The sequence below is a fragment of the Aphanomyces astaci genome (genome assembly GCF_000520075.1).
Source record: "Aphanomyces astaci strain APO3 unplaced genomic scaffold supercont1.39, whole genome shotgun sequence".
In the NCBI taxonomy this organism is placed as follows: Eukaryota; Oomycota; class Saprolegniomycetes; order Saprolegniales; family Verrucalvaceae; genus Aphanomyces; species Aphanomyces astaci.
This window is the reverse complement of record NW_009798302.1, coordinates 127,963-153,501: the sequence shown is the minus strand read 5'-3', so window position 1 is coordinate 153,501 and position 25,539 is coordinate 127,963. Positions and strand designations below refer to the sequence as shown.

The 25,539-nt window shown below is 51.3% G+C and overlaps 8 protein-coding genes across 12 annotated transcripts; 4 read left to right on the top strand and 4 right to left on the bottom strand.

The window, feature by feature from the left end:
* Window positions 1-66: 66 nt before the first annotated feature.
* H257_12177 (hypothetical protein) lies at window positions 67-381 on the bottom strand. The gene has a single exon (XM_009839303.1). The coding sequence runs from the start codon at window positions 360-362 to the stop codon at window positions 141-143; it is 222 nt and encodes a 73-aa protein (XP_009837605.1). The 5' UTR covers window positions 363-381; the 3' UTR covers window positions 67-140.
* Window positions 382-609: 228 nt separating this feature from the next.
* H257_12176 (hypothetical protein) lies at window positions 610-3,034 on the top strand. The gene is made up of 3 exons (XM_009839302.1): window positions 610-1,258; window positions 1,306-1,861; window positions 2,172-3,034. The coding sequence occupies exons 1-3, from the start codon at window positions 623-625 to the stop codon at window positions 2,993-2,995; spliced, it is 2,016 nt and encodes a 671-aa protein (XP_009837604.1). The 5' UTR covers window positions 610-622; the 3' UTR covers window positions 2,996-3,034.
* Window positions 3,035-3,467: 433 nt separating this feature from the next.
* H257_12175 (hypothetical protein) lies at window positions 3,468-6,110 on the bottom strand (the record flags this gene model as incomplete). Its single annotated transcript, XM_009839301.1, has 6 exons — window positions 3,468-4,308; window positions 4,415-4,512; window positions 4,604-4,736; window positions 4,962-5,035; window positions 5,089-5,288; window positions 5,354-6,110. The coding sequence occupies 6 exons, from the start codon at window positions 6,108-6,110 to the stop codon at window positions 3,531-3,533; spliced, it is 2,040 nt and encodes a 679-aa protein (XP_009837603.1). The 3' UTR covers window positions 3,468-3,530.
* A 2,937-nt stretch (window positions 6,111-9,047) lies between these two features.
* Window positions 9,048-10,091, top strand: H257_12174 (hypothetical protein; the record flags this gene model as incomplete). Its single annotated transcript, XM_009839300.1, has 4 exons — window positions 9,048-9,053; window positions 9,257-9,348; window positions 9,460-9,689; window positions 10,075-10,091. The coding sequence occupies 4 exons, from the start codon at window positions 9,048-9,050 to the stop codon at window positions 10,089-10,091; spliced, it is 345 nt and encodes a 114-aa protein (XP_009837602.1).
* A 102-nt stretch (window positions 10,092-10,193) lies between these two features.
* Window positions 10,194-14,246, bottom strand: H257_12173 (hypothetical protein). Of its 4 annotated transcripts, none has more exons than XM_009839296.1 (4): window positions 12,324-14,246; window positions 11,575-11,845; window positions 10,920-11,003; window positions 10,194-10,864 (listed from the first exon to the last, which is right to left on the bottom strand). In XM_009839296.1, exons 1-4 carry the CDS (start codon window positions 14,207-14,209, stop codon window positions 10,388-10,390), a joined length of 2,718 nt encoding a protein of 905 aa, XP_009837598.1. In that variant the 5' UTR covers window positions 14,210-14,246; the 3' UTR covers window positions 10,194-10,387. The 4 variants fall into 4 exon arrangements, with proteins under 4 accessions (XP_009837598.1, XP_009837599.1, XP_009837600.1 ...); XM_009839297.1 differs by having other exon boundaries at window positions 12,351-14,246; XM_009839298.1 differs by having other exon boundaries at window positions 10,194-11,003.
* Window positions 14,247-14,569: 323 nt separating this feature from the next.
* On the top strand, window positions 14,570-22,519 carry H257_12172. 2 transcript variants are annotated; one of them, XM_009839294.1, is made up of 11 exons: window positions 14,570-15,250; window positions 15,308-15,433; window positions 15,516-15,631; window positions 15,711-15,969; window positions 16,019-18,694; window positions 18,746-18,977; window positions 19,038-19,549; window positions 19,606-19,893; window positions 20,037-20,228; window positions 20,289-20,411; window positions 20,465-22,519. In XM_009839294.1, exons 1-11 carry the CDS (start codon window positions 14,813-14,815, stop codon window positions 21,680-21,682), a joined length of 6,180 nt encoding a protein of 2,059 aa, XP_009837596.1. In that variant the 5' UTR covers window positions 14,570-14,812; the 3' UTR covers window positions 21,683-22,519. The 2 variants fall into 2 exon arrangements, with proteins under 2 accessions (XP_009837596.1, XP_009837597.1); XM_009839295.1 differs by lacking the exons at window positions 14,570-15,250; window positions 15,308-15,433 and having other exon boundaries at window positions 15,462-15,631.
* H257_12171 (hypothetical protein) lies at window positions 21,745-22,519 on the bottom strand (the record flags this gene model as incomplete). The annotated part of the gene is made up of 1 exon (XM_009839293.1): window positions 21,745-22,519. The coding sequence occupies exon 1, from the start codon at window positions 22,498-22,500 to the stop codon at window positions 21,745-21,747; it is 756 nt and encodes a 251-aa protein (XP_009837595.1). The 5' UTR covers window positions 22,501-22,519.
* A 1,955-nt stretch (window positions 22,520-24,474) lies between these two features.
* Window positions 24,475-25,510, top strand: H257_12170 (hypothetical protein; the record flags this gene model as incomplete). The annotated part of the gene is made up of 5 exons (XM_009839292.1): window positions 24,475-24,554; window positions 24,603-24,855; window positions 25,044-25,191; window positions 25,235-25,445; window positions 25,492-25,510. The coding sequence occupies 5 exons, from the start codon at window positions 24,475-24,477 to the stop codon at window positions 25,508-25,510; spliced, it is 711 nt and encodes a 236-aa protein (XP_009837594.1).
* Between the last annotated feature and the right edge of the window lie 29 nt (window positions 25,511-25,539).

The following is a 25,539-nucleotide window of genomic DNA, read 5'->3' as shown; positions in this document are numbered from 1 at the left end:
TGCTGCAGACCAAATAGGAAATGGTGGAAGGCAGGTGGCCTCGAGATACAATACACAGGAACGACGCAGTAAACGAAGGCATGCATGTTGGGGTGTATTGTTATTTCGGGAGGTTACTGGAAGGATATCATCGTGGTGCGTTAATCCTTTGCAAAAGGCGGGGTGGGAGCATCGGCAGCGGCCGAGGCCGCGCCGCCGCCGGTGGCCTCATCGATGGAAGGTGGCATGCCGACCTTCCGCAGGGTGTCGTTGAAGATGTACACTCCCGAGATGCCGCCAACCAGCACGGCGAAGGCCACGTCCAGCAACGGGGTGCGGCGACGGAAGCGTGGACGCAAACTGTAGCCCGGCTTGGAATTCATTGGTGTTTGGGAAATGGCGTGGAGATATTATTATATGCTACAGGCACTTCACGAAACAATATGCAATACTGGAGGTTTTCTACCCACAGTGTGAGAGTCTATTTGACCATAAACCAGGCAAATATTATAAAAGAGCTATATGACAATACATATTAAAAGTGTAAACGTCCCTTTAAAGCACAGAAATAGGAGCACTCAAAAATATGCAGATCAAGAGCTCACCTTCGTGAGGGTTAAACTGCGGTTGTTTTCTGTCCTTGATGCAGCACGGTGGTACCTCGACGTTAGGTAGCGGCTCGTCGATGTCCACAACGCAGTCATCCCCGTCGCACTATCACGTACAAGCAAGCGAGCTATCGGGTTCTGTCCGTGGCGTGCTCCTTCGTCTGGGGGACACGAATGTTCTCCTCAACTGCGGCAACTCGTCGCCGACGACGGCGACTCCCATTACATCGTTCTCGTCATTGGGCATTGCCCCCGGCACAATCATCAGCGCCATATTGATCACGGACTGGCGCATTTCCAGCAGTGGCATGCTTCCGATGGTCCTATCGGCGTACCAAAATCACCACAATCGCCACAAAGGCAAGGACAAACAGTTCAAGCACCAGCAAGGAACGATGCCACCGCCGTCTGTACCGCCGCCCGCCGTGTTCCTGACACATGCCACACGAGCGCTGCTACCCCACATTCTCAAAGAATGCAAGAACGACAACACGAACCCCGCCGCGATCTTGAACGACTCGTCCCTTGCGTCCATGACAAGTTTAGCATTTGGGCAGCCACACGTGCATCCTGCCGCACTTGCCGGTCAAAGCAACATGACCGTGACTGCCCATCGCGCAGGACACGTAGTCGGGGGATGTTTGTATTCGATAGAAGTCGACGGGATCCAGGTATACCCCCGCCGTCAAAGTCGTCCCTACCTGCGTCGTTCATGTAGGTATCGTTTGTCGACGGCGTCAACCTCCATGGCTCTCGCATCTTGCGACGTGCCGAGCTGCCATGCCGACCGCCGCATGTAGCCATCATCAACAGCGCGTACGTGGTCGAAGTGTCCGAAACGCGCACGGTGCTAGAGCGAGAGCTGTGCAAAGAAGTACGCGACACGCTCGCCACCAACGGCAAAGTGATCATCCCCGTCTATGGCGTCGGAGCGTTCTTTCACGACTTGCTGGCGCTGCTCCAAGATTACTGGGTGAGCATGCATCTCCAGCACATTCCCATCTACGCCACGTCCGAAAGCCTCGTCCATGCTGCGTCGTCGTTCCTGCCGCTGTGTGCTGACTCGTACACGGCGGCGTTCGTGGGCCGGTCCCCCTCCGTGCCCATTCTCAAGCTCCCCGACCTGAAGCTGCTCGTAGAACCAACCAGTCGTCCCATGGTGATCTTCACAGCCGGCGCGTCCATCGGCGGCAGCGGGGACACCCACCGCGTGCTTCGCGCCATCGGCCACCACCCCGACAACCTCCTCGTTCTGTCCGAGTTTCGGACTCCAGGTACCATCATCACACTCCCCAATTTCCAGTCGATCATATGTGTACGAGAAGACGATATATATGATATTGTGGTTTTACCCCAGAAAATTTGATTGACCTTTTGTGCTGATTCTCGTTACATCTATCGATCACGCTTTGTCCTGACGTTTGTATGTACAGATCGTGCAGTATCACACTAATTTCAGTCACACACTAATTCGATATTGCATTAGTATATAATTTGATTGGCTCGTTGATTCATGCGTTTTGATATGGGTCGATATATCGATTTGTGGTGAATCTGCTCACTCGAATATATAACCACACGTAGGCACAATCAACCACGCCTTTCTCAACAACGTGGCGTGCGCCGACCTGCCCAAGAGCTTTGTCGACTCGATCGCGTGCCGCTTGCACACGTTTCCCTGTGGCGATGAAGTGGATGCCCGGGAAGTGGTCGAGCTGGCGCGGCAGTGCCGACCGAGTAGCAGCCTCGTCCTCCGCGGCGCCGACGCCAGCGACCCGTTCCTTCTCGAGGCGCTGCGTCCATTTCACTTGCCTGTGACAGCGCTCCAGGTGGACGACGTGTGGACGCAGTTGGTGCCGCGGGATCTGAACGTCCGCCTTCGCGTCAACTTGGCGTTCCAAGGGGGCGTCGTGCCAACGCTGATGCTGGCCGAGACCCGCAAGACGCTGTACTTTAACAACGAACTGAGCGGCATGCGGCGGCTCAAGAAGAAGAAGCACACGCTGGCGTTTGGACACACGTGGAAGTACCCCAAGGGCGGCAGCGGCGGCACGTCGTGTTCCAAGGCGCACAAGCGGCCCGGCAAGCGCACGCCGTTCGGGCTGTCCATGCTCTTGTCCAACGAAGCCAGCGAGAGCGACGACGAGCTCGCGGCGGACGACGTCGACGCCAACGTCGTGGGCGTGCTGGACGCGGTCGTGTCGGCGCTGCACCAGTGGCTCGGATGGGCACCCGATCAGATCGAGCGGCAGCCCACGTGGCTGCGTGTGGCGTCGGTCGAAGTGTCCGTCACCCCCGACTGGAGCATCACCATGAACTGGTCTTTTGAAGATGAAGAGCTCGCGAGCCGCATCTTTGGCCTGTGTCAACGTGTAGTGGAGACTCAGTATCGCGATGCCCATCAATAGAGTATTCAGTATGTCCTATTTGAGATAGTACTTGCCGATCATCGATGGGGTACACGTGTTTCAGATACCGGTAGATATGGATGAGCTATTAGACACACTGTTGGTACGTACCACACGTGAAGCGCCAAACAAGGGCGTCATCCTGTACTAGTAGCAGAGGTATACAGGATTGCAAACTAGTAGTATTAATATTCGTGTACATATTATAATAGTATTAATAGGATTCGGAACCACCGAGTTATACGGTGCGTGTGGTCGTGGGCTAGACTGGTCGTTGTATACTACTGGTAACTTGATCAAGTGCTGCTGCCTTCTTCACTGTACTAACTACTACTGTCAGTACATGTACTTACTACTACTGTAGGTAGTACTTAGTATTTATGAGTCAGATGTCCGTCCTTGGTACAACAAACCCCTTTGGACGACGGGGCCTAACACGAAGTAGACGACAAGTCTCGTCGTGCCAACCAGTTGAGGCAACAAGAGTTCACAGGTAGTAAGTACTAGTTACGTGTACTAGTACTGTACGTACATACTAGACGCGGTACTTGTTGAGAAAGTCGTCGACGTCGTTCAGTGGCTTGACTTCGCCGCGCTTGGTGAGCCAGAGGACAGTGTCCGGGTGAAACGCGTGCAGAAAGTGCACATCGTGGGAGATCACGAGTACGGCGCCGGTATAACCAGTCTTCAACGCGAGTAGGAGGGCGTCGATGCTGCTCATGTCGAGGTGGTTGGTCGGCTCATCCAGGATCAGGAGCTGCGGGCACGTGGGGAACGTCACTAGGGCCATCGCCACACGCATGGCTTGACCTCCGGACAACGTGCTCGCCGGCGCCGCACTCACCAATGCCCCTCGTAAACCGAACCGCGCCAGGTGCTTTCGACCGGCTTCTTCCGTGTCGGCGCCCAGCAGTTGCAGCGGTGTCTTGGGCTCGTGATGCAAAGTCTCGACGATGTCTTGGGTCAGCGCTCGAATATGAACCAAAGGTGGCACGGTGATGCAGCAGCCAGGCGACGGACATGGAATCGATCCGCAGAGCAGCTTGATCAACGTCGATTTGCCCGTACCGTTGCATCCCAGCAGCACGACGCGCTCGCCCTTGTGGATGTTAAACGACACGTTCTTTAGCAGCGGGGGCGACGCTGGCGTGTAGCTAAAGCTGAGTTTCTCGACGCTGAGCACGGAGTGGGTAGCAACGTCGGGCACCGGTGGAAGGCTCCACGGCTCCACCACATGCAAGTCGATGCATTCACCTTGGGACGTGCCTCCCTTCGAGAAGGAATACCCCGCGACTTCCTTGGTTATGCGGAGTCTACATACACGACCAGGCAAAACGTTATTAGTTACGCTAATCATATATTAATTATTACGCTAATCATAATATTATAATGTATCGAGAAATGATATAATAGTCCTACCGATGCCCGTTGTCGTTCTTTTCGTAGCCGACACTGTCAATCTTTTTCTTCTTGGACGCTGCGGCGGCTAATTTCTTGTCGTCGTTCGCTTTGCGGCCCTGATTCAATATTGTCATTAGTCATCGCATGTGGTATTTATCGGTTTGGGGGAGAATATATATATATATGTATATATACAGTATTCGTTACCTGGGCCAACATTTGAGCGACTTGTTTGCCCATTTTTTCCGTTTTGGCAGTCAATTTGGCTTCCACGCGGGCATGAAACACTTGTTTGTCTTGCACCGTTTGCTCAAACGTGTCGTAGTTGCCTGCAAAGTACCTACAACACAACATACGTCCCTTATTCATACTAGTATACACGATGATTAATTATTGGGAATATGAAATCCTTTGAAATAACGACTAAAAGTGAATATAATATAATTCTTTTTTTAAATTTTTTTTTATATTAATACTAGTATATTGTATTTCGAAAAGACATCATCTCCAGTATATAATATATATATATATATATACTAGTAGTAAGGAGTAGTAGTCATAGTACCCGAGTGTTTTATTGGTCTTCATGACAATGATCGTGTCTGCCACGGCATTCAAGAACGCCCGGTCGTGGCTCACCTGCAAACCATTGAGCCCATTTCCCAATCTTTGGGCATTTCATTGTACTGTACCGTAACTACGGTCAAGTGTTGGAGCCGCGTCTGGATGAAATGCATTACCCACTGGATGCGCGGCAAGTCCAAATGGTTGGTCGGCTCGTCTAGCAAGAGCAAGTCCGGCTGAAGGAACTCAATTTGGGCCAGGAACACGCGCATTTTCCACCCCCCAGACAGTTCATGGAACGGCCGATCCTGCTGCTCCACGGACAGTCCTACAGCAACCAACAACAAAAGCATCATCCCATATGGCCACGAATCCACCCTACGTCGTACATACCAATGTCCACGAGAATTTCCCGTGCCCGCGCCTCGGTGGACAAGTCGTCTTGGGCGTACAACGACTCGAGCCAGTTGTTGGCGGCCACAATGTCGTCGTCCGAGTCGACGGAGGTCTGTACTGCGTCATCCCACGCCGCTTTGGCCTGGGCCAGTTGGTGTTCCAGGGCCACGAGCTTGTTGCGCGCCGTGAGCCCCCGCAGGCCGCTTCGTTTGATGGCCACGCGGTCCATCTTGGCCCTCGCCGCGTCGACGGCTTCGTAGTCCAGCTGCTTTAGCGCGTGGCTCACTGTTTGCGACTCCAAGCTGGCCTCGAGCAGGTCCATCATGTGCTGCCGACCGAGGCGCTGCTTGTCGCCACTCAGCAGCACGTCCACCACCGACAGTTGCGCCGAGTTGTCCATGTCCACATGGAACAGCTGGTGCACGTACATGACGTGTACGTGCGCCGAAATGCCTTCAAACAAACCGTCGCCCAGGGCCTGCAACAAGGTGGATTTTCCCGTGCCGTTGCGCCCCACGAGACCGTAGTGCACGCCAGACTCGAGCTTGAGCTCGGCGTCGACGAGCAATTCCCGGTTCCCGATCGATAGACCCACCTGCCGCAGGTGGATGTTGAGGTCGTGGTGGTCGATGGTGGCCAAATGGAACCGGTCCTGTTGGGACCGCGCCATGATGACCGAGGAGGGCATGGCGGCAGAGACACCTGCCGACTTGCGCGAGGAGGAGGACGGCGCGGTTGCTGCTTTGCGGGGCATAATTGTTGTAGTGGCAAAAGCATTGTATGTCAACAAGCGATGGCGGTCCCATTGAAAATTCGCGCGATATTCGGGAGTGTGGGACGACTCAGAATGTCGGTCGTTTCACGAACCGTATGCGTTTTTCTCAGGATATCACAGTGCATCTGATATCCTTTATATGTGTCGCAAAAGTGAAAAACGTACTTCGAATTATTTATGTGGATTTCAAATACCCTCATTGCACACAGGCCTCTTCCGGGAGCGGCACGGCCTACGGCCTACCTGCCACTGTCCGACAAGAAGAAACGATAGATCATTAGGTGAAGTGATAAGCTTAGATCCATAATTTACCCGATGTTTGAAAAGCAGATTATTTTTGAAAAGTAAGATGATTTCTATATTGACTCTCCCTATTGGGGGGAAGAATTTTTACCGGATACACTTTTCATGACGAGAATTATTTAATTAACCTACTAGTACAGTACTACTCAATACTCCGGAGTGTAGTACACAAATCAATTTGTGTCGACTTTATAATGAGACATTTTTCAAATAAAACTGTGAAGAGGACGATAAAGGGGGTACTGTACTGTATTGTGCTTTTCACTGAACTTTGGACTTCGCAGTCGAAACTTCAAAGTGATTTCGAATGTATTTTCCATGTTTTCCCCGACTGATTTTACCCAATCCGAAGCGACAGGGCACGAGACTGGTAAAATCTCTGGAATGGAGTGATGTGATTGGCTTAAGACATTCATAATCTCTTTGTTTAGGCTATTCGATTCGCCTCCCCAGTCCAATTTAGTGTTGAATACACAATAGCACTGAGAAGGAAGGGACTACGACGAGAACACTTGTGTGGTCGAGGGCAAAACCAAAGATGATCATTAACGGACTGTTTAGCTGACCTATGATTGGGCATAAACAGTCCGGCTTCTACAGAGAAAGAACACCGGATAATTCCGGATGACCGGATATTATCCGTAAGTGACCGAACCTCGGCGAAAAAGGCCAAAGCAAGAACGGCCAAGGTCCCCTTCTTGACAGCCACCCCACTGGGCAACGGACTGCTGAAGGCCTTCGAGACGAAGTTCTCAAAGAGAGGCAATGCCAAAGGCATAAAAAGGGCTTAGCGAAAAATTCGCGGAGACCAAAAAGTGCCAAAGGCATGTCACTACAAAAGCCACCCTGAGAACAGAGGCGAAGAAGGTAGGACAAGAACACACACAAGAATAGTGTTGGGCACATGAGTGCACGATTACTCAAAGAGTAAGGCAAAAGCCTAAGGTAATGCATAAATGCAAGAGTGCTCAAAGAACAAGGGTGCTCGAAGAGCATGGTAAATACCACACTGTCTTATTCTTCGTTGCACATACAAGTGCGTACTTGTATGTGCAACGAAGAATAAGACAGTGTGGCTAAAAATAGCGGGTAAAAACCCAAGTAAAATTGCCAGAAGCAAAAGTACAAGTAAGACTCAGAGAGTAGTGGTATAAACCCATGAAGTGCAAGTAGGATGGACGAGGGGGCGTGGGAGCACCATGTAGAAACTTGCACAAACCATGACGCCACTCGTACGGCCGATCCTTGAGCAGCGCTGCTGGCCAGACGGACACCGCCGACATCAAAACGGCACGAGCAGCCATATAGTGCACAAGTCGCCACATGGTCGAGGGCAAAAATGAAGGCGGTGAATGAAAAGTTTGTGCATAAAAAACAGGTGCAAATAATGCATGATAAATATCAATAATAATCATAAAGGTTTAAAAATGAAGTAAACACAATGTCATAGGCAAGGGCCACTCCGGTACACGACCACAAAGGTAATCACCAAGGGCATAGCGAAGCCCAGGTTCCGGGTGCGCATTCGTAAAGAAGTCCGCAAGTTGTTCTTTGGTAGGACAATAATGGAGTTTAAACTCCTTGTTCTCAACGAGATCGATAACAGACATAAAACGCACATCGATGTGCTTGGAGCGCCCATGATGCTCAGCATTTTGGGCGATGCTGATAACAGACTGATTATCCTCATGAACCGAAATCGGTTGATCACTAATGTGATGTAATTTGGCAGCGAGTTGGCGAACGTATACACATTCTTGGATGCAAAGAGCAAGAGCCACAAACTTGACCTCGGTCGTTGACAGAGTCACGATACCTTGTTTCTTCGAAAGTCATGAAATATGTCTGTTGAAAAATAGGATAAAAAATCCACTGACACAGATTCGAGTATCGGGGCACATAGCATACAGTAGTCCCCCGGAATAAGGAACCCACCATAAATCAATATCCTTTCAGAAAACATTATTTTGGGTGCAAATCAATCATAAAATCCAAGTGGTCGATTCAAATTTTAAAGTAACCACGCAAATAATGAAACACATGTTGACTACTTCGTACTCAACATGCCGTCGCCGTCGTCGCGGCTACGATTGACAATCGAGCAGAAGTGTACCCTGTTACAGCACCATGCGTCACACCCTGCCATGAAGGGAATTGAGTTGCGTCGATGGGCTCGATTATTTATTGGCCTTCCACGTGACCCTGAAAAATCGACAATGTCACGGTGGCTGAACTTCGACGATGACCATGACGATGTCCATCGTGGACGAGGACACCTGTGTTGCATGGTGCATGAAGGTCGGCCTCCTACCCAACGCCGCGACATGCCCCAAGTGTGACCTAGCCATGTCCTTCGCGTTGAAGTCCAAGCGATAGTGTTGCAGGCGTGCGGCGTGTGTAGGCGGCGGGAGTTTTGAGCGTGGAATGCGGTTTCAGTCGTGGTTCAAGGGTTCCAAAATCCCTATGGCGAACCTGGTGCGACATATGTTTGTTTGGGCGTAAAGAAAGCCCGTTGGCATAGTGATTGCCGAAGAAGAAATTGCGCGTGAGTCCGGTGTGGATTGGTACCAGAACTGCCGCGACCTGTGTTCGGTGGAAATGTTGCGTGCCCCAATGCTGGTATGTCGACAATATTGGTCTGTATAGCCCAATATCTATATAGTCCTATATCGATATAGACATATATATCCTATTCATTGTTGCGAGTAGGTTGGCTGCGAAGGCGTAATGGTCGAAATCGACGAGACTTCAATGAAGAAAATATGCAAATACAACCGCGGAAGGTACTACCCTGAGCACAGGGTATTTGGAGGGGTCGATAGGACAACGAAGAAATGGTTACAGGGGTGGACCGGACAAAACCAACGCTATCGCGGCTCATCATGAAGCACATTGCCCCAGGAACCAACATCATGTATGTAACTATATAGTTGTGTATATACAATACTATACATAGGCCCATATAGGCCTTTATAGATCACTATATAGTGTTATATAGGTCTATGTCGTCTAAAAATGCTTCTAGATCGGACAAGTTTGGCTCATACGTGTCGGCGAATGAACGCCACATCCTGACGAACAATCCACTGTTGGTCGACCAATCGTATGGTCACCAGTGTGTGAATCATTCAGCGAACTTTGTCAACCCAGCTAACGGCGCCCACACGCAATCAATCGAAGGCGTGTGGGAAATGCGGATCAAGCGCTTCTCCAAAGCGATGCGCGGGATACATAGGCCCCATCTGCCTTCATACAGTACCTGGACGAATATCTTTAGCGAAGCTAGTATTTTTCTCCAGGTGCGGATGGTAAGGCGTATTTTAAGGGCTTATTGTGTGCTATCCGTAGGCATCACCAGTACAGTAGTGTGATGGTGTAAAATAATCTGAACATTAAGTAGTACTATTAAAAGTACATGTATATAAGTCGTTATAGGTACTAATGTTACGAAGTATATAGGACGGTATATACAGTAATATATACAAGTAGGTCCTATATAGATATATATATATATAATATATATACTACACTATACTCAGTACAGATACAGCGTACAGTACTAGTGTACTAGTACACACTATTTGCAATCGGCCCACGTAAAGTTGATTTAAACAGCTACATATATAATATGCCTATCTAGCGTCATCGGAGGGTTAAACCGAATAGAGCCGAATTTTGGGCCTCACCACCAACATGAAGTGGCACCGTTTCGTACTACTGGTCAAAATATACTTTCCCGTGGAACTTGTGGTTTGTATGTCACATTACGCGGTCTCTATTTAATTTGAACGCTTCTCGTGTCAAACTAGTTTTTTCATCGATAACGTTATAATCATAGCCGCATCAGCTGCTTGGCAACTAGTCCATGCCCCCGACCGAGTCAGTTGATAACTGTGTGGTTTATAATCCCAAGTCACGTTAATAGTCGGCTTCGGGTATATTTAGCGGGCTGGCTAGTCGGACCATTGCCGAGCCAATGCCGCCTTGTCTGAGTCTTTGCGCTTGAGCGAGTCGGGGGTCTTGTCCTTGGGTGGGGACTTTGTCTTGGTGATCGACGCCCGCTGCTTGGTCGGGGGTGGCACTGGCAGATTATCCGCTATTGTCGGACTCGTGGCCAGGTCCAGGGGCAAGTGGGGTTCGCTGGCTTCAAGCATTTTCTTAAACTTGTGTTCGCGGGCGTCCATGATAGCCTGCAGCCGCGACGGCACCCCCGGAATCTTGACCATCACAAGGTACGCCACGGCCAGCAGCAGATGCTCCAGCACGATAATCACCACGAGCCGCAGCGTAAAGTTGAGGCAATAAAAGTTTGGCCCCATGACAAAGTCCACGAGCGACTTGCCTTCCTTGTCCAAATTGAACGCATAATCCTTGATGCACAGGTCGCTGTAAAACTCCATGCTCCCCGTGGACATGCACACGAGTAAGATCTACCATGGGTTTTCCAATATAGAAACAAAGAATATAAATATGTACAGTACGTACGTTTACGACCACGGCAATGTACGCAAACGTGCCAAAGATATCGCGCCACGCGCCAATTCCGTTGGCTTTTCGAGGAAATGGGCGCTAAACCAACAAGAACATAACGTTCAAAACTCGCACAAAGTAAATCTAGTTAATAAATAATGGAATATATTGTGAATTCGCCATAAACACCAAAATTTGCGTGGTTTGTCTAATCCATAAGATTGAATCACGCTGGAGTTGTGATTGGTTGAATATACTTGTCCTTCCTCTAAGAGCCAATCAAATATATCCACTCAAAATTGAATTACCCAATCATAGCGTCGATTCGTGATGCGAACTTCGATGATTCGACGGAGTCTGGAAATTTGTATTACCGAATCCACAATAAATGTAAATTCTAATCAAAAAGGATCTTTTCTAGCATTCCACTTATTCGGACAGATGATGACGAATGTGTGTGTGTGTAGTTAGCATTACCAAGTATGAACGGGCGATAAATATACAGTCAAAATCGTCCGCAACATGATATAGATTGACGATATATATATATATATATTCAAATCATCAACATGATATCGATTGACGATATATATATATATATATTCAAATCATCAACATGATATAGATTGACGATATATATATATATATATATATATATATATATATATACCTTGAGCGTACGACACAAGCGGTAGCCATCGGTTCGCACTTTGAGAAAGTTGATCAGCATGCATGCCATGGGCATGGGCGGCCACAGGATCGAGAACATGACGGTAAAGCCGTACTGTACGGTCAACTGGTGAAAGTCATTGTACGGGTCGTAGTGCGCTTGTTCGCTTTCAAAGAGGATTTCCCGGGCTTTCTGGTTGAGCGTTTCAATCTCCGCGGGCGTGTACTCGAGGTACCGAGACTGGTCCTTGTTGCCAAAGACCGTCGCGCTCCTATTGTCACATCGATTTTCGTAACTGGAGCCCTCACTGTCTTAGGAGAATGAATTCAAGAACCGCCAAAGCCAATCAAATCATCACGTTCTGGTAAATTACAGCCAATCCAAACAATTGACTCTGACCCTCGGCATTGGGCAAAACCATATACATACTAATATTTGTATCGTATAGTTTGTACAAGGTTAAATATTGGATCCCATGGATTCGATTTGCTCCCAAACTTGGGTGAAATGCACAATACAACCAAAAAATAATAGTTTTTGTGCTATTTCGAGTGAAATTTCGTGTTTCTCGTTGGAATTTCAATCGATTTGATTGGCTACTTCAGATGAGTTCAAAATGATGAACCAATCAAAACCCATTTCTCAATGAAATTCAACAACCAATCAGATCGATTGTGGATCGATTTGGTCGCGGCGCGATTATTCACCCAAATTTGTATATCAAATGGACAATAATGCCAGCAACTTACTTGCACACACATGTACGTAGTACGTACGTTTGGTCGTAGTCGAGGTTACCGAGGATTTTCATGGACCCGGCGTCCATCACGCGCTGGTGGGCGTCGGCGTCGGCGGCGGCGCGCAGCCGTTCCTGGCGCCATTTGCTGAGCAACGGCATGACCGTGTTGATTACGATATTGAGCAACTGCGTGACCACAATCGGCGTCACAAACATCGCGCTCAGGTCGACATGATGCACATCAAACGTAAACCAGCCCGTGCAAGGCGTGCATAGCTTGGACGCGTCACCGCCAGGACATCGACTGCATTCGAATGCAAATGGGCCGACTTCCTTCAGGTACGGGCCAAAGCAGCAGTTGGGGGCGTCGTGGAATAGCGCCGTGTTGAACACGTTCGTGAGCGCATCGCCCAGGGTCGGCACAACGTACACGAACGCAAGCGAAAAGAACCACGTGTAGTAGTTGAGAAAGTCCATGAGAAATAGCTTTCGGATGAGCGCGCGTTCATGCTGCTCCTCGGTGGGGTAGTTTTCCCACGTCGTGAACAGCCGCGCCATGTTGGTCACGACAAAGTTCCACTGGATCACGTCCACAAATAGCCCAAACACGATCCCTTCGGCCAATATCGCAAACCATTGAGTGGTAAACAACCCGCCCGCCTTGTACTTGTCCTTGAGCATCTCGTAGATGCTTACCCACAGCGCCACGAGCACGAGCATGATGGCGGTCTGCAGCAGCATGAACATTGCCCCTAGGACGTAGATCGGTCCGCGCCGCCACGACTGCGTCTGCTTCTTGGTCATCTCGCCCGTCAGCGGGTTCTCCACGTCTTGGCCATGGAATGACGGGTTCGGGTACTCGATCTGCTTGACGTGAAGCTTGGCGTTCCATGCAAACTGCATCGTCGCGTTCTCGCGGTCCCATGCTTTGAGGAACACAAACGACCAGATCACGGAGACCCCGACGCCCCAGAACGGCAACACGCGCATGTACGCGGTCGTGGAGATGGCCGAGTGCAGGATCTGCATGGCGATGCCCAGAAGCGCGAGCGGCAGCAGCGCCTTGTTGTAAAAGTGCATGAACGCAAAGTAGTACGCCACCTTTTCGCCAAAGTTGTGCCGAATCGAGTCGATAAACTGCCGATTCCGACGCTCCAACGTTCCAGGGAACGCCGCGACGTAGTTGGTCAAGAGCTGCGTCGTCATCTTGTTGTCGTGCACAGGAAACATGTCGTGGATCCACCGGTCCCGCGCCTTGCTTAACCCCGCGCGAACGTCCACGATGTACTCGACGATCTGGATGCGCTCGGCTGGCGTGATGGGACGCGCCGCGTGGTCCATAAAGTCCTGCGGCATGTCGCACACCCCCCCGTGGTCGACCCAAAGCTTGCGGCGAAACTTTTTGGCGTACGCCGTAGCCACCTCGTCGCTTGCGCGAATGAGGAGGATGAAAAAGTCGGACGTCAATTCTCCTGTTGAGTGACCGCCGTCGATGATGTCGATGGACAGACCTTGCGCACACAGCTTTTCCACGATGCGCCGATGTTCGTCTTCGCCGTCTTCAAGCAACGGACTGCTCACCATGCACAGCCGTCGAAACCCCAAGCGCTCTGCAGTGTTGAACGGCCAAAACCAACAACCCTTCGGCGACTGCTGCACGGATCGATGGGCGATTACGGCGAAGTCGTACGGCGCTTTCCCGCTGCTGGTCTTCAAGTCGCTCGGAGTCAGATACCGGAACGTGCCGACCGCACCCACATGCCGGGGGCTCTTGGAGTATGGAAGCGATGACTTGGTGAAGGTCGAGGTGGTGGGTGTGAGATCGAACATGCTTAGGGGGTTGTTCTGGATGTTCTTTCCTTCTTCGAGGTGGACTTCGCCGTCGCTGGAATCCATCTTTGTTGAATGCAGCAGTCCCACAGTTGAGATTTGGTCGCCGAAGGAACTACTACGTAGTACTTGAAGTAATAAATAATATTCAATTTTTAATTGAACTCTTTGTTTTTGTAATGTCGTGAACAAAATTAAAATAAAGATGTGTAACTCCTGACCTTGCAAAATCAGAATGTTGATCGTTGCACGCTCTGATTTCTTTAGTTTTCAAAAGTGCGCGCGAGACGCGCGATGCAGGCGCGATGGAGGAAGCGCAGAGGAATGCAGAAAGCAAGTGCATGCATGTACTATATACATCTGAAGTGATGATGTTTACGTCGTGGAGGGTACGCTATTCCGAAGCTGTTCTCACGAATCATGTAGGAATGCACGCTTGTGTCCTCCTCGTTAGTGGATGGACTTTCTGTGAGGTGACCTTCTTCCCCTGTTCATGCATGATATCAACAGATAATTGACGGCAAGTGATCCAACGAAGAAACTAATATGCGTCCGACGAGCACTCATCGAGTAGTATTGTCGCGGGACATCCGCAATTATGAAACGCTTCGGCGTTACGATTCAAACGACGCCAACTCCACCATACCGTGACCTCGGCCGGCTCGTGTCATGTCGTCGCCCGTGGAGAAGCGCCAAAACTCGTTGCGGTTGTCTCCAAAGCAGCACAGCTCAAGGGCAAACGTGTCCCGCCAAGGAGTACCCCCATCCCTGAAAGACCTGAAGTCGCAGTCCAACTTTTCGTTCCGAGGGTCATCGCACCTGGAAGCAGCCGTGATGGCCGTATCCGTCGAAGAGAACGATACCACGCCCCAGAATCCTCCAGACGGCAAAACGTTTGCTGCGTCGTACTGGAAACAGCAAGTCATCGCGTCCAAACGCAAGCTCAGCGCCGTGGTGGATCGCCACAGTCGCGATGTCTACGACGTCCATCACAAGCTACATCGAAACATTCCAGACGACACGCTGCCTCAAATTGATCATCTTGAATGCGCACGAGAAGCCACCCTCCGCAAAATCGTGTCCAAACCAGTCCCCAAAGGCGATACGGTGCGAAACAAACATCATTACATCCTGCAACATGGATCATCCCAATGGCTTCCACAGGTGCATGTCGACAGACTTTTGGACATCGCCGACGCTCGAGCGCTGCAAGTTCCCACCTCCCTCCACGCGCATGTGGTTGAACATGTCGAGGACCTCCTCGCGCGCTGTCGAGTCGCCCAAGCGCATGTACTATATGTATATGCCAGCATCTATCCTTCTTCAATACGTGTCCGTTTCAATGCTGACGACGGGAAATGGCTTTACATAGACCCTTTCAACATTGGCTCGTACGTCCGTTCCAGCCAGCCATCTAGTGGAAGAATACGACAGACAAAGCTCCGCCCTTCAAGCGCGCCATCACGACCTCAGTCTGCAATTGGCACGGTACTTTGGTTTGAGTGACCGTTTCTCGTAGAGTACACCTGTTCACGGCAGAGATTGAAGTGTTGTTGACGACGGGTAGGCTGAAGGCGAGCAACCCTGCCGTCGAAGCGACAGACCTGAAGCACTTGTTGCGATTTCAGGAGACCAAACACTCCGTCACGAAGCTCGCGACTCGCTTTTCCCAGCGTATGCACTGGCTTAGCCACAGTCATCGCAGTGCTATTTTGCGTCGGATGCACCAGATCCTCGTGCCCCAGTCATCGGCGATGGCAACTTCTGTGGACGTCCCACCAGTCGTTCAAGCCAACACGTCGACGCCACCCAAATTCATTCTGCAGGTATACTGCCAATATCTCGACTTCAAGTTCATGACAAGGCAAGACGTAGGAAAGTGCCATGGATTTGGCGATCGCGTCGTTTAAAACTAAACTAGGCATTGAGCAGCCCACGGCCTCTAACAGTGCCGACGATTTGTTGCAGCAACTGCGGCGTGACTTTGGTACTCTTTTTGCCCGACATGTGGCGCCGTATCAAAGCGACGGCATGGCTCGGAAGGCAACTCCCATGACGTCCTCAGTGGACAGCAGCGACCCCCACCGCGGCAGCCTCTTTCCCCAAGTCCCAACGTCCCAGCGCCAACAGCGGATCGGCCTGATGGACAAAAAACAGAGCAATTGCATGGTGCTGGAAGCCGAGTTGAAGTTTTGCAGCGCGTCGGAAGCCCAGCATGTCCTGGATCGCCTGGAAGGGCTTGCGGCGAGCCATGTCAAGCGCGCGCTGTTGACCATCGACGCGGTGGAACTGCGTTCGAATTCGGCGTCGCTCACCGACCGACTTGGCCTGGTTGAGCCGCCAAACGCGCCGAGTTTACCCGACGCCAAAGTCAAGGCGTATTACATCTTAAGGCTGCTCTGGATTCGGCAATGCAAGCATCGCATGGTGGGGTATCTCAACTACTTTCGGTCGATTGAAGCGCATGTCCTTGTCGACTGGCACGACATGGGACACGAAAACACGTCCACAACCACCACCATCGACCGTCCTACAAACGTTGAGCGGTTCTTTGATCGCGTGGACGACGCCAACGAAATGCAAATAGTCGACCACGTTGGACGGCCGTTCTTGTACTCGACGGCGTGGGACGAATTGATCGAAATTGAGCAAGACATGCTGTGCATTGGAAGCGCCGTGAGTTCGTTTGACGAGCGGGACACCCTCAAAGCCGGCACCGAACGCAAGGTCGTGACGGTTGTCGACCGGGTCAGCGTCCTCGGGGATTTGTACGAATGCGAGTCGTGGTACCTTGAAGCCAAATTCAAGCTCGTGCGACGTGTATTTGAAGACGTGTACATGCGCGCGTACGGCCACGATGCCCAGCGCCACGAAGCGCAAGCGTTGTTGGACCTTGTGGCGGCGCGGCCCTTGGTGGACTTGGCGGAGCGGTACTTCTGGGACGCATATGTGTCGCAAGTGATGGCATTGGAGATCCAAGCCAAGGCGCTTCGTGGTGTGGGTGAAGTCAACGCGGCGTTGGCAGACCCGCTGTTTACGACCGCCGAGGCCGCGGTGATCGTGCGCACGTCCACCCGACAAGCGATCGCGGCCATGGATATGTCCATGCACCACTTGAGTGTGATTGAGCGACTGGCGATGCATCGTGCAGTGCATGAGCAAGCGATGGTGTGCTGGCACGTCGTGTCCACGGAAGAGCGCGAATACGTGACGGCGTCGTCGACCATCCATTGTGCAGTCTTCACCAACTACTACTCGAAAGACAGCGGCGTGGGCACCCTCGTCGAGCAAGCCGCGAACGACGTGTATCGTCGCAACGTCAAGCACGACTCATTGGTCAGCGACCGCTCCATCCACGATCAAGTGCACCACCTGGGGACCGAATACGTAGAGACCCTGTCGCGTGCGGTATGGTTTTTCAAGTTGCAATGCGACCTCGCGCAACAAGTGTACGCGACGGGGTTGTTGGAAGCGCTGCATGCATCCCAAATGCTGCACTTGTACGTGGACGACGTCCTACCAGCGGGAAACCCCACCCATGCGTCGGTACTGGATCAAACGCCGGCGATCGAAGCGCTGCCGTTCGTGTCCGTGTTGCGGACAACATCGACACTCGAGTGGATCGGGATGCACTTGAACGAGTCGCAGCTCCGGTGGCTCACCCTGACCGTCCATGTCCAAGAGGCCGAACGCGTCTACTTGGAAGAAACGCTAGGGTTCAACGCGATGCTGCTTCAGCCGATCTTTGACTTTGAAGCGTCGCATCCGAAACTCATGGCCAAACACGTGGCCAAGTTCCTCTCCACGCCCCATATCAACCAAAATCACAAGAACTTTCTCGCGCAGGTGCAGAGTGTGCTGGGGCAACGCGCACTCCACGACAAAGTCACGACTCGCATCCAAGTGGAGCTCAAAGCCACCGCCGCCTTGTGTGTCCATGCCGACGCCCATCGGCAGTCCGTTCGAGCGCTTGTCACGAGCCGCGTCGACATGCACCCAGACGTCCCTATGACCGACCACATCGTCGAGTACATGACGGATCTGATGGAATCCGTCCAAATGGAAGGGCTCGTGACGCAGTTGAACGCGCACCTTGACACGATGCGGGTGATTTCACGGGACCTGCCAGCCTCGACCATCAATCCGTTCGTGGTGGGCGGGTTTGCCGACCGAGATACGCTTGAAGCGTGGCTGCTTCGGGAGTTGTCGCCCATGGAGGAGCAACTGGGGGTAGCCACTACGACCGTCGTCGTGGACGGTGTGAAAATGGCCAAGGGCGAAACCATCGAAACCTTGTGGTGCGCAGCCCAAGGCGATATTGTGAGCATGCAGTACATCCCCCACCCTTACGAGCTGCTCAAGCGGTTCACCAAGACCGACGTCGCCAACGGCCGCGTGGTCTTTCGCCTCGCTCGACAGTACGAGCCGGAAATTCGTCGGATCCTGGCGCTGTACACGGCGCTCGTGGCGGTGATCGACACGTTGGTGTTTCGCGCGGCGTTGCATCGGCAAGCCCCCGACGACGTCTTGGGCGGGGAGTTGCGCGACTTGGTACTACATATTGCAGTGTTTGTTTTTGGTGTGTTGATGACAGGGTCGTAGCTGCACCAAATGCACCACGACTGCTTCTCTCGACTCAACGACGTGGCGTCCAGTCGAGACTTGCGACACGTGAACGACGTCATGCTCGAGTGGTTGCAAACCAAGCGGGAATTCCTGCATGCGCTTCGAGCTACTGCGCTTAAAGCCATCGTGAACGATATTTTAGCAGCGAGTATCACGGCCACGCCCCGTGCCCCTTCGCTCGTGTGGCTACAATATTCGTTTCATGAAGGTACTCCACACATGGGTCGACTCTGTCTTGTGCCAATGTCATGTGGATATTATTATGTAGGTCAAGCTCTTGTCCGAAACGAAGACTCGAGATCGATCGGGTCTGCCACGACGCAATTCATCACGGGCCTGTCCACACACGATTGCACGGCCGCGAGACAATGGTGGAAGCTGTTGGAAACCCGGGCGAGTCCTGCTGGGGGGCTCGGCGTCGCCTATTTGAAGAAAATCGACGCGTTTCACGCCCTGCGGCAGTATTTCTTGCAGATTCCAGTCATGAAGGAGGCGTCCCAAGTGGACAAAGCGGTCGAATTGCAGGCCATCTTGGCAACAGAAGCAGTGGCCAGGGACGTGTCGATAACATCGGCCCACCGAAACTCCATGCCCCCGTCGCTCGAGTTTCAAGTGCCAGAGCCCGTCGAACTGGACCACATGATTGACAATTTACGCAATCGCATTGAACTCCATCTCGTGGACCAAGATATCGTGGACGTGCGGTCGCAGTTTGCGTCGGTGCTCAAGTCACTTGGCGAGAGCCCGTCGCCACGACGACAAGCGGTCGTCGTCGGTCAAGTACGTACATTGCTGCATAAATTGGAGTGGAAGTAGCGGGTTGACTGGATACATAGGCCAAGCTGGACCCCATGGGCATTTTCGTGAATCGGGTGCAGGAGACCGTCGAAACTGCAATCGCCAACAAAGAAAGCTACAACGTTGACTTGGCCAGTCTCTGTCGTACCTTCATGGAGGCGTACCAAGACAGCATCAACTTTCGCCAAGCGGCGACCACCACCCTAAACGTCCAATTGCGGCATCGCATTGCCGCCCTTGAAGACGCCACGTCGAGGCTGGAAAGCCAACGGCGCCGCCAAGATACGATCGCGGACCAAGTGTTGGCGACTAGTGTGGTGGACAAGGTACGTGATTAGATTAGTAGTCTCCACCAAACGATTTGAGCGTGTTGTGGGTACTTACTTGTCAGTCGTAAATAGTACGTTAGCTTAGTGTATGTATACTAGTATATAGACAGACTACTATGATGGGGTATTGTGTACATTAGGCGTACAAGATCATCTTTGAATTGGAGGAAGCAAGGCATGCGATAGACATGGCGGGCGAAGAACTAGACGTGCAAAAAGCCAAAATCATCTCGGAGATCCGATCCGAGTACGACTCCAAGTTGCGTGACATGAACTTGGAATTGATTCAAAAGCACGGACAGTTTGAAGAGTACCGGGCAGCAGTGCAGAACGTGAGCATGATCATGTATCTGTCTTTTCGTGCATATCCTGACTACTGTACTTGGGTCTAGGACTTGCGCGTGCAATTGCACGAAGTCCAAAAGTCGTCCGTGGGGAAATTCATTGAAACGGGCATCCCCATGCAAATCAAAAGCCAGCTCGTGCGGTCGATGCGGTCCAACCAGGAAATGGAGGTGTGTGTACCTTTATCCAACCATTTATATGGCTCATCTTTGCATTGTGGTAGAAAATCATGGAAGAAAACACTGCGCTAAAGCAAACGCTGATGAAACTTCGCACGATGTACGACCTCAAAGATGCCGCTACCCACGCGGCCCACGATAAGGCCGAGGCGACCCTGTCGGCGCAATTGGCCAAGGCAAACCTCGTGTTTCACCAGAAAACCCAAGTCGACGGACAGCTCGCAGCCACACAAACCCAAGTCGTGGCGTTGCAAAAGGAGTTGCTGCGAGCGCAATCGGTTACTCCGACTACCGCTTCAATCAGTGCCACCTCTGCGATACACAAGGAGCCAAAGTCCTCCGCAGTTAAAACCGCCTTGCACGTGACCAAGTTTGCCAGCCGGTTGGTGGCGCAGCAAAAAGCCAAGGCGGTCGTCGCACGAGCGGTCGGCGAGCCCATCGACGGCATGGACGAGTGTGACCACGATGAGGACGACGACGAAGAGGACGAGGAGGACCTGCAACCGCGAGAGGGCGACCGTCGGACATCGTCAAGTCCTCGACGCAACGACGATGCTGCTGTCCGCACCCGAGCACATTACATTCGATCGGCGCACCATCTGAACCGGGAGATCCGCCGGTTGCAACAGCAACTCGCCAAAGAAGTCAAGCTCAAAACAGCGGCCCTCGACCAGCTCCAGGCCGCGCGCGGTCACGTGCATGTCCAGCTCGAGCACGAAAACACTAAATTACACACGGAATTGGTCGACACCCAGCGACGCTATGTGGCGGCAGTCCAAGAGATTGGCGAGCTGCAGCACCTCATTTCCCCCGAGCCGTGTGGACATACCACCGCACGAAGCATGGCCGCCGCCGCCGCCGCGAGACATGCCCCTTCCCCGCTGTCCGCCGACACCCCCCGACGCCCTCGCACGTCCACTCCATCGCGACCACCCCAAGCTTCGTTTGTCCGTCCCATGACATCGACAGGGTACTCCAACAAGGGCGGCGCGCGCAAACTCAAATGCTTCTCCACCACTTTAAGCACTATGGAAGTTGAACACGCCACCAGGGGGACCAGCAACAACAGTGACATGGTCGACGCTCCTACATCCACCACAACAACAGCCCCTCAGCGACCAAAGTCGGCAGCCCCTGCGGCAGTCTCGAAATCGACACCTCGAAAGTACGACGTCGTGCTACGTCGAGATGAACACATGCAGCCGCAAGTGGAAGGCACGGCGCAGCCGTTGGCCACGCGCATGCGCCCGTTGTATCGATGAACAAACGACAAGGAAAGATTCAAATATATAGACATGGACCCAACACACACAGGACCGACGAGTTACGCGCCGTCTTCCCAATCGCCTTCCATCACAGCGTCGTCGTCGTCGTCGTCTTCGGACCTGCACACCATGTCGTCGTCGTCGTCTTCGTCGTCGTCGTTGCCGTTGATGTCGTGCACGGCGCTCCTGGACATGCACGTAAAGTACAGGATCTTCTTGAGCTCCTTGTTGTAGAAAAAGTAGTTGAACGACCACAACGTGCCGTCGCTGAACGGGTCGGAGCATCCGTCCATGTCAGGAATGTAGGTGTACACTTCACAGTCGGTCGGCGCGATCGCGGCAACGATCGACTCCCATAGCTTCTCGAGGAAACCCACGTTGTCCATCTCGACGATTTCTGCCAGTTGTGTGTTGATAGCGTTGACCACCGTGCGCATGTCGACTTCTTTGTGGAACTGCTCGGGTTTCAGGTCGGAAAAGTCGTAATCTGGGAACGACGCGTTCATGGTCGATATCAGGTTGATGAGCAGCTTGCGTGTGTTGGAATCGGCCAAGTTGCCGATGGAGATGTTGTTACTTGCCGCGACCGTGGCGCAATTGCTTGACGGAGTCGAGTTCTGCTGTTGTTCGACGACGTCGTTGGAGTTGCTGGTGGACTGGTACAACAGCTCCAAGGACTTGGCAAGTTTCTTGTCCTGTCCCGCCTTCTTGCACGAGAAGCACTCCAGGCGCCCATTGATCACGCGGTCGCCGACACAGAACTCATTCAGCGCCGCATTCGCCCAGCTCAGCGTCTTCTCTTCGAGGTACTTCATCTTGTTTTCGCAAACTTTGAATTTTGAGCCGCTTTTAGATGTTGAAACCGCACCGCTTTTATATAACCGTGACAAACCACTTGAGATTTGTATACTCGATATAAAAATAAGCGCCCAAAAAGGGTGTGCTGCTGGCTCTATGGGTGTATAGAAATTCCAAGTCAACGTGAGAAGTATCTTGCAGATTCCATGAACGTTATCCGGAAAGCGGCCACTTGAAGTTTCGTAACCGAAAAGGGACGGGTAAGAAACATTTAACAGGCAGGCCAGCGGAGAATGTACAAATTTTGGTCATACTATGATTTTCAAACTTCGTCCACAGGGCTCAGTAAGCCACAGAGATTTCGGAATGTGTCCTTGACTATTCGGCCATCTTCACATGCCATTTGCACGCTTTCGGAGCCCGGAACAACCGTGAAAACTTGCATGGCGCATGGGCCCTCGATGGATTCAACGGCAGTCCCTGCGCGTGTCATTGGACACGTTTTGGTTCTTTCTTCCAATGGAATGCCAGTAAAAATGTCAGTAACGTTTTTGCATACTTTTAGAACTCAAAATGGATTAGTCAGATATTCTTAGATAATCAATTATCCTATATATTGTTAATAACCACTCTGGCCTTTTGCGGCCGAAAGGCTGTTCCCACAGTAGCTCAAATCTGATTTTAATCAGAGTTCGCATTACAATGCGTACTTTCGTATTGATAATACTACTGTACTCGGACGTCACATCTGCACTTTGTTCCGATTACTCTCCAATCCAGGAAGTAAACCCCCATTGTCCCAAGCTCGTTGGAATAGAACAGCGAGGTTGAATCATCGAGAAACAGCTCCAACCGAGTTGAATGACGTGCTCCCACAAGATACGGCGATGCTTCACTTGCCGCCATTGTCCCGTTGTTGACTGCGAGGACGCATGTAAATGCGCTTTAAATCCTTTGGTCTTGGACAGCCACAAAGAGCTTCGTCAACAACCAAAGCAAACCACACGTTTTAGAGGTATTTCTACGTGTTGTTAATCTGAATGCCTTTCAATTCATCAATACAGATTCCCACTCGCGCCGTGAGTCGTATGGTACGGCAACCCAGTCACCATACAGGACTCCACTCGGGAAGTCCGTTTTGAATGCAATCCAAAAAATCGATGTCAAAGTCGGCGGACACGTCCCCCGCCGCGAAAAAGAATGGAGCGCAATGACAGACAAAGCAAGAAGGTCCACGTTGGTGTGCTTTCACGCGGCAGTTACGAATCAAGCTGAGGTTACATTGACTTATCTTTTGACCTCATCTTGAAATAGACATTCCACGCAGTTGACCCGGGGCTTCTTGTGGAGAAGTTTGTCGAGAAAAAGTCGGAATCGCTGTCGTTAGAAAATGAGAAGCAAGCCAAAGTCTTGGTTGATTTGTTATGCAAGTTAAATTCACATGAGGTATAATTATGAAGTATTTTAACGGTATGATAAGCTTTTAGGCTGAGTATCTGACTGTTCGAAGCCTCCTTTGCCGCGGTGTACCGACAAAGTCAACTCTCGATAATATGCTACAAACCAAGCCGATTGAACTTGGAAGGAGGGCATTTTACACTGGTAGGCAATTCATTTCAGGGGTGTTTGAGGCCTCACAATCATAGCACTGAATGATTATGAGCTACTCAGCCAAGGCAAAGCGATCAAGCGAGCCAAACGAACGGCTCAGAATTTCTCTGCTGACAACGCGAACCTCGTACTCGACTACCTGCTTTCCCCTGACAACGTACAGCTGATGTCTTGGGGTACACGTAAAGTAACAATCGAGGGGAGAAAGGTAATGTGGGCGTGCACGTGGAACTGCTTCTAACAATACCTTACAGACAACTCTTCCCAACATCATCCGAAAAAAGACTTGTAAACAGATTTGGCTCGACTACTCTGCACGACACCCCGTTCGAACGCAACGAATTAACTATTCCTCGTTGAAGAAATTCGTCGCCCTCGCCATGCCACAACACGACCCAATCATTAAATCCGTCGACTATGTGCGCGCAGAGCTAATATACGAGTCGTTTTCTATGATTCGGTATGCCATATCCACTTCCCACATCTCATTCATCGTTAATGCCGTTAGAGACTTGATTCAAGCAACGATTATTGACCGCGACGAACAAGCACGTATTCATAAACTGATCGCTTTATGCGAGAATTTTTTGAAATACCAATACAAGAGCCACGTTGGGCGCGCCGGTCGCAGCCATTGCGTCAAATTCGCGCTTGGGGTCGACGCATATTTGCCGTCAATTGACTGTAGCGAATGTCTTGCGGTCGAACGCTTCTACGCGATGTTGACGGACGCCATGGCCGCCGATTCCCACCGCAAGCTGGTTGGAGACTGCGCACTCAAAGCCAGACTATATATGGGACACACTATGCGAGCTGTTAACCAGCAACTTCGGATCGACGTGAGTGGTGGCGTGTATTTATAAAAATGTTTCAATTGATTATTAGCATAGAGTTTCAGAATTTTTTCAAACTCGAAAGTATTTATTCTCGTCAACATCGATATATGTAGGAGGTGATTCGACATATGGCGCACAATGAAGTTTACATCGTTCTGGACTACAAAATGAAGCTGGATCCGATGTACCCTCGCGAGACAACGATTCAGCACTACGGCAAGCGCGGCATCAGCTGGCATGGGGCGTGCGTGATATACAAAGGTTTGGATCTCAGCAACACTGTGTCAATTTGAAATTTTCGTAGACTCTCAGAGCACGCACAATATGCGGTATATGGATCATTTGATCCACAACGACAACCGTCAAGATCCAGGGTCCGTTCTGGCCCTGATGGAGCTGATTCTCCTTCAGGTCAAAACTGAGTTTCCCACAACTGCGATGGCGTCGTTCCAATCGGACAATGCGTCTACCTACCAAAACCAGTTTTTGCCCCTCTATTTGAAGGACATCTCGATGTCAACAGGGATAAAAATAAAGCGGTATATTTCATGTCGTTCGTAGTGGATTAACCGCTTCATAGGTTCATCCACACAGAAACTCAAGATGGCA

Excerpts from the sequence above, each read along its gene's own strand:
- H257_12177 (XM_009839303.1), bottom strand. The coding sequence starts at position 362 with ATGAATTCCAAGCCGGGCTACAGTTTGCGTCCACGCTTCCGTCGCCGC.
- H257_12176 (XM_009839302.1), top strand. The coding sequence starts at position 623 with ATGCAGCACGGTGGTACCTCGACGTTAGGTAGCGGCTCGTCGATGTCC. Across the intron at positions 1,259-1,305 it reads TAGAAGTCGACGGGATCCAG|GTATCGTTTGTCGACGGCGT; the intron begins GTATACCCCCGC and ends TCGTTCATGTAG. Across the intron at positions 1,862-2,171 it reads GTCCGAGTTTCGGACTCCAG|GCACAATCAACCACGCCTTT; the intron begins GTACCATCATCA and ends AACCACACGTAG.
- H257_12173 (XM_009839296.1), bottom strand. The coding sequence starts at position 14,209 with ATGGATTCCAGCGACGGCGAAGTCCACCTCGAAGAAGGAAAGAACATC. Across the intron at positions 11,004-11,574 it reads GCTTGTGTCGTACGCTCAAG|CGCCCATTTCCTCGAAAAGC; the intron begins GTATATATATAT and ends TTGTTGGTTTAG. Across the intron at positions 10,865-10,919 it reads ACATTGCCGTGGTCGTAAAC|ATCTTACTCGTGTGCATGTC; the intron begins GTACGTACTGTA and ends AACCCATGGTAG.
- H257_12172 (XM_009839294.1), top strand. The coding sequence starts at position 14,813 with ATGTCGTCGCCCGTGGAGAAGCGCCAAAACTCGTTGCGGTTGTCTCCA. Across the intron at positions 15,251-15,307 it reads CAGTCCCCAAAGGCGATACG|GTGCATGTCGACAGACTTTT; the intron begins GTGCGAAACAAA and ends TGGCTTCCACAG. Across the intron at positions 15,632-15,710 it reads CTCAGTCTGCAATTGGCACG|GCTGAAGGCGAGCAACCCTG; the intron begins GTACTTTGGTTT and ends GACGACGGGTAG.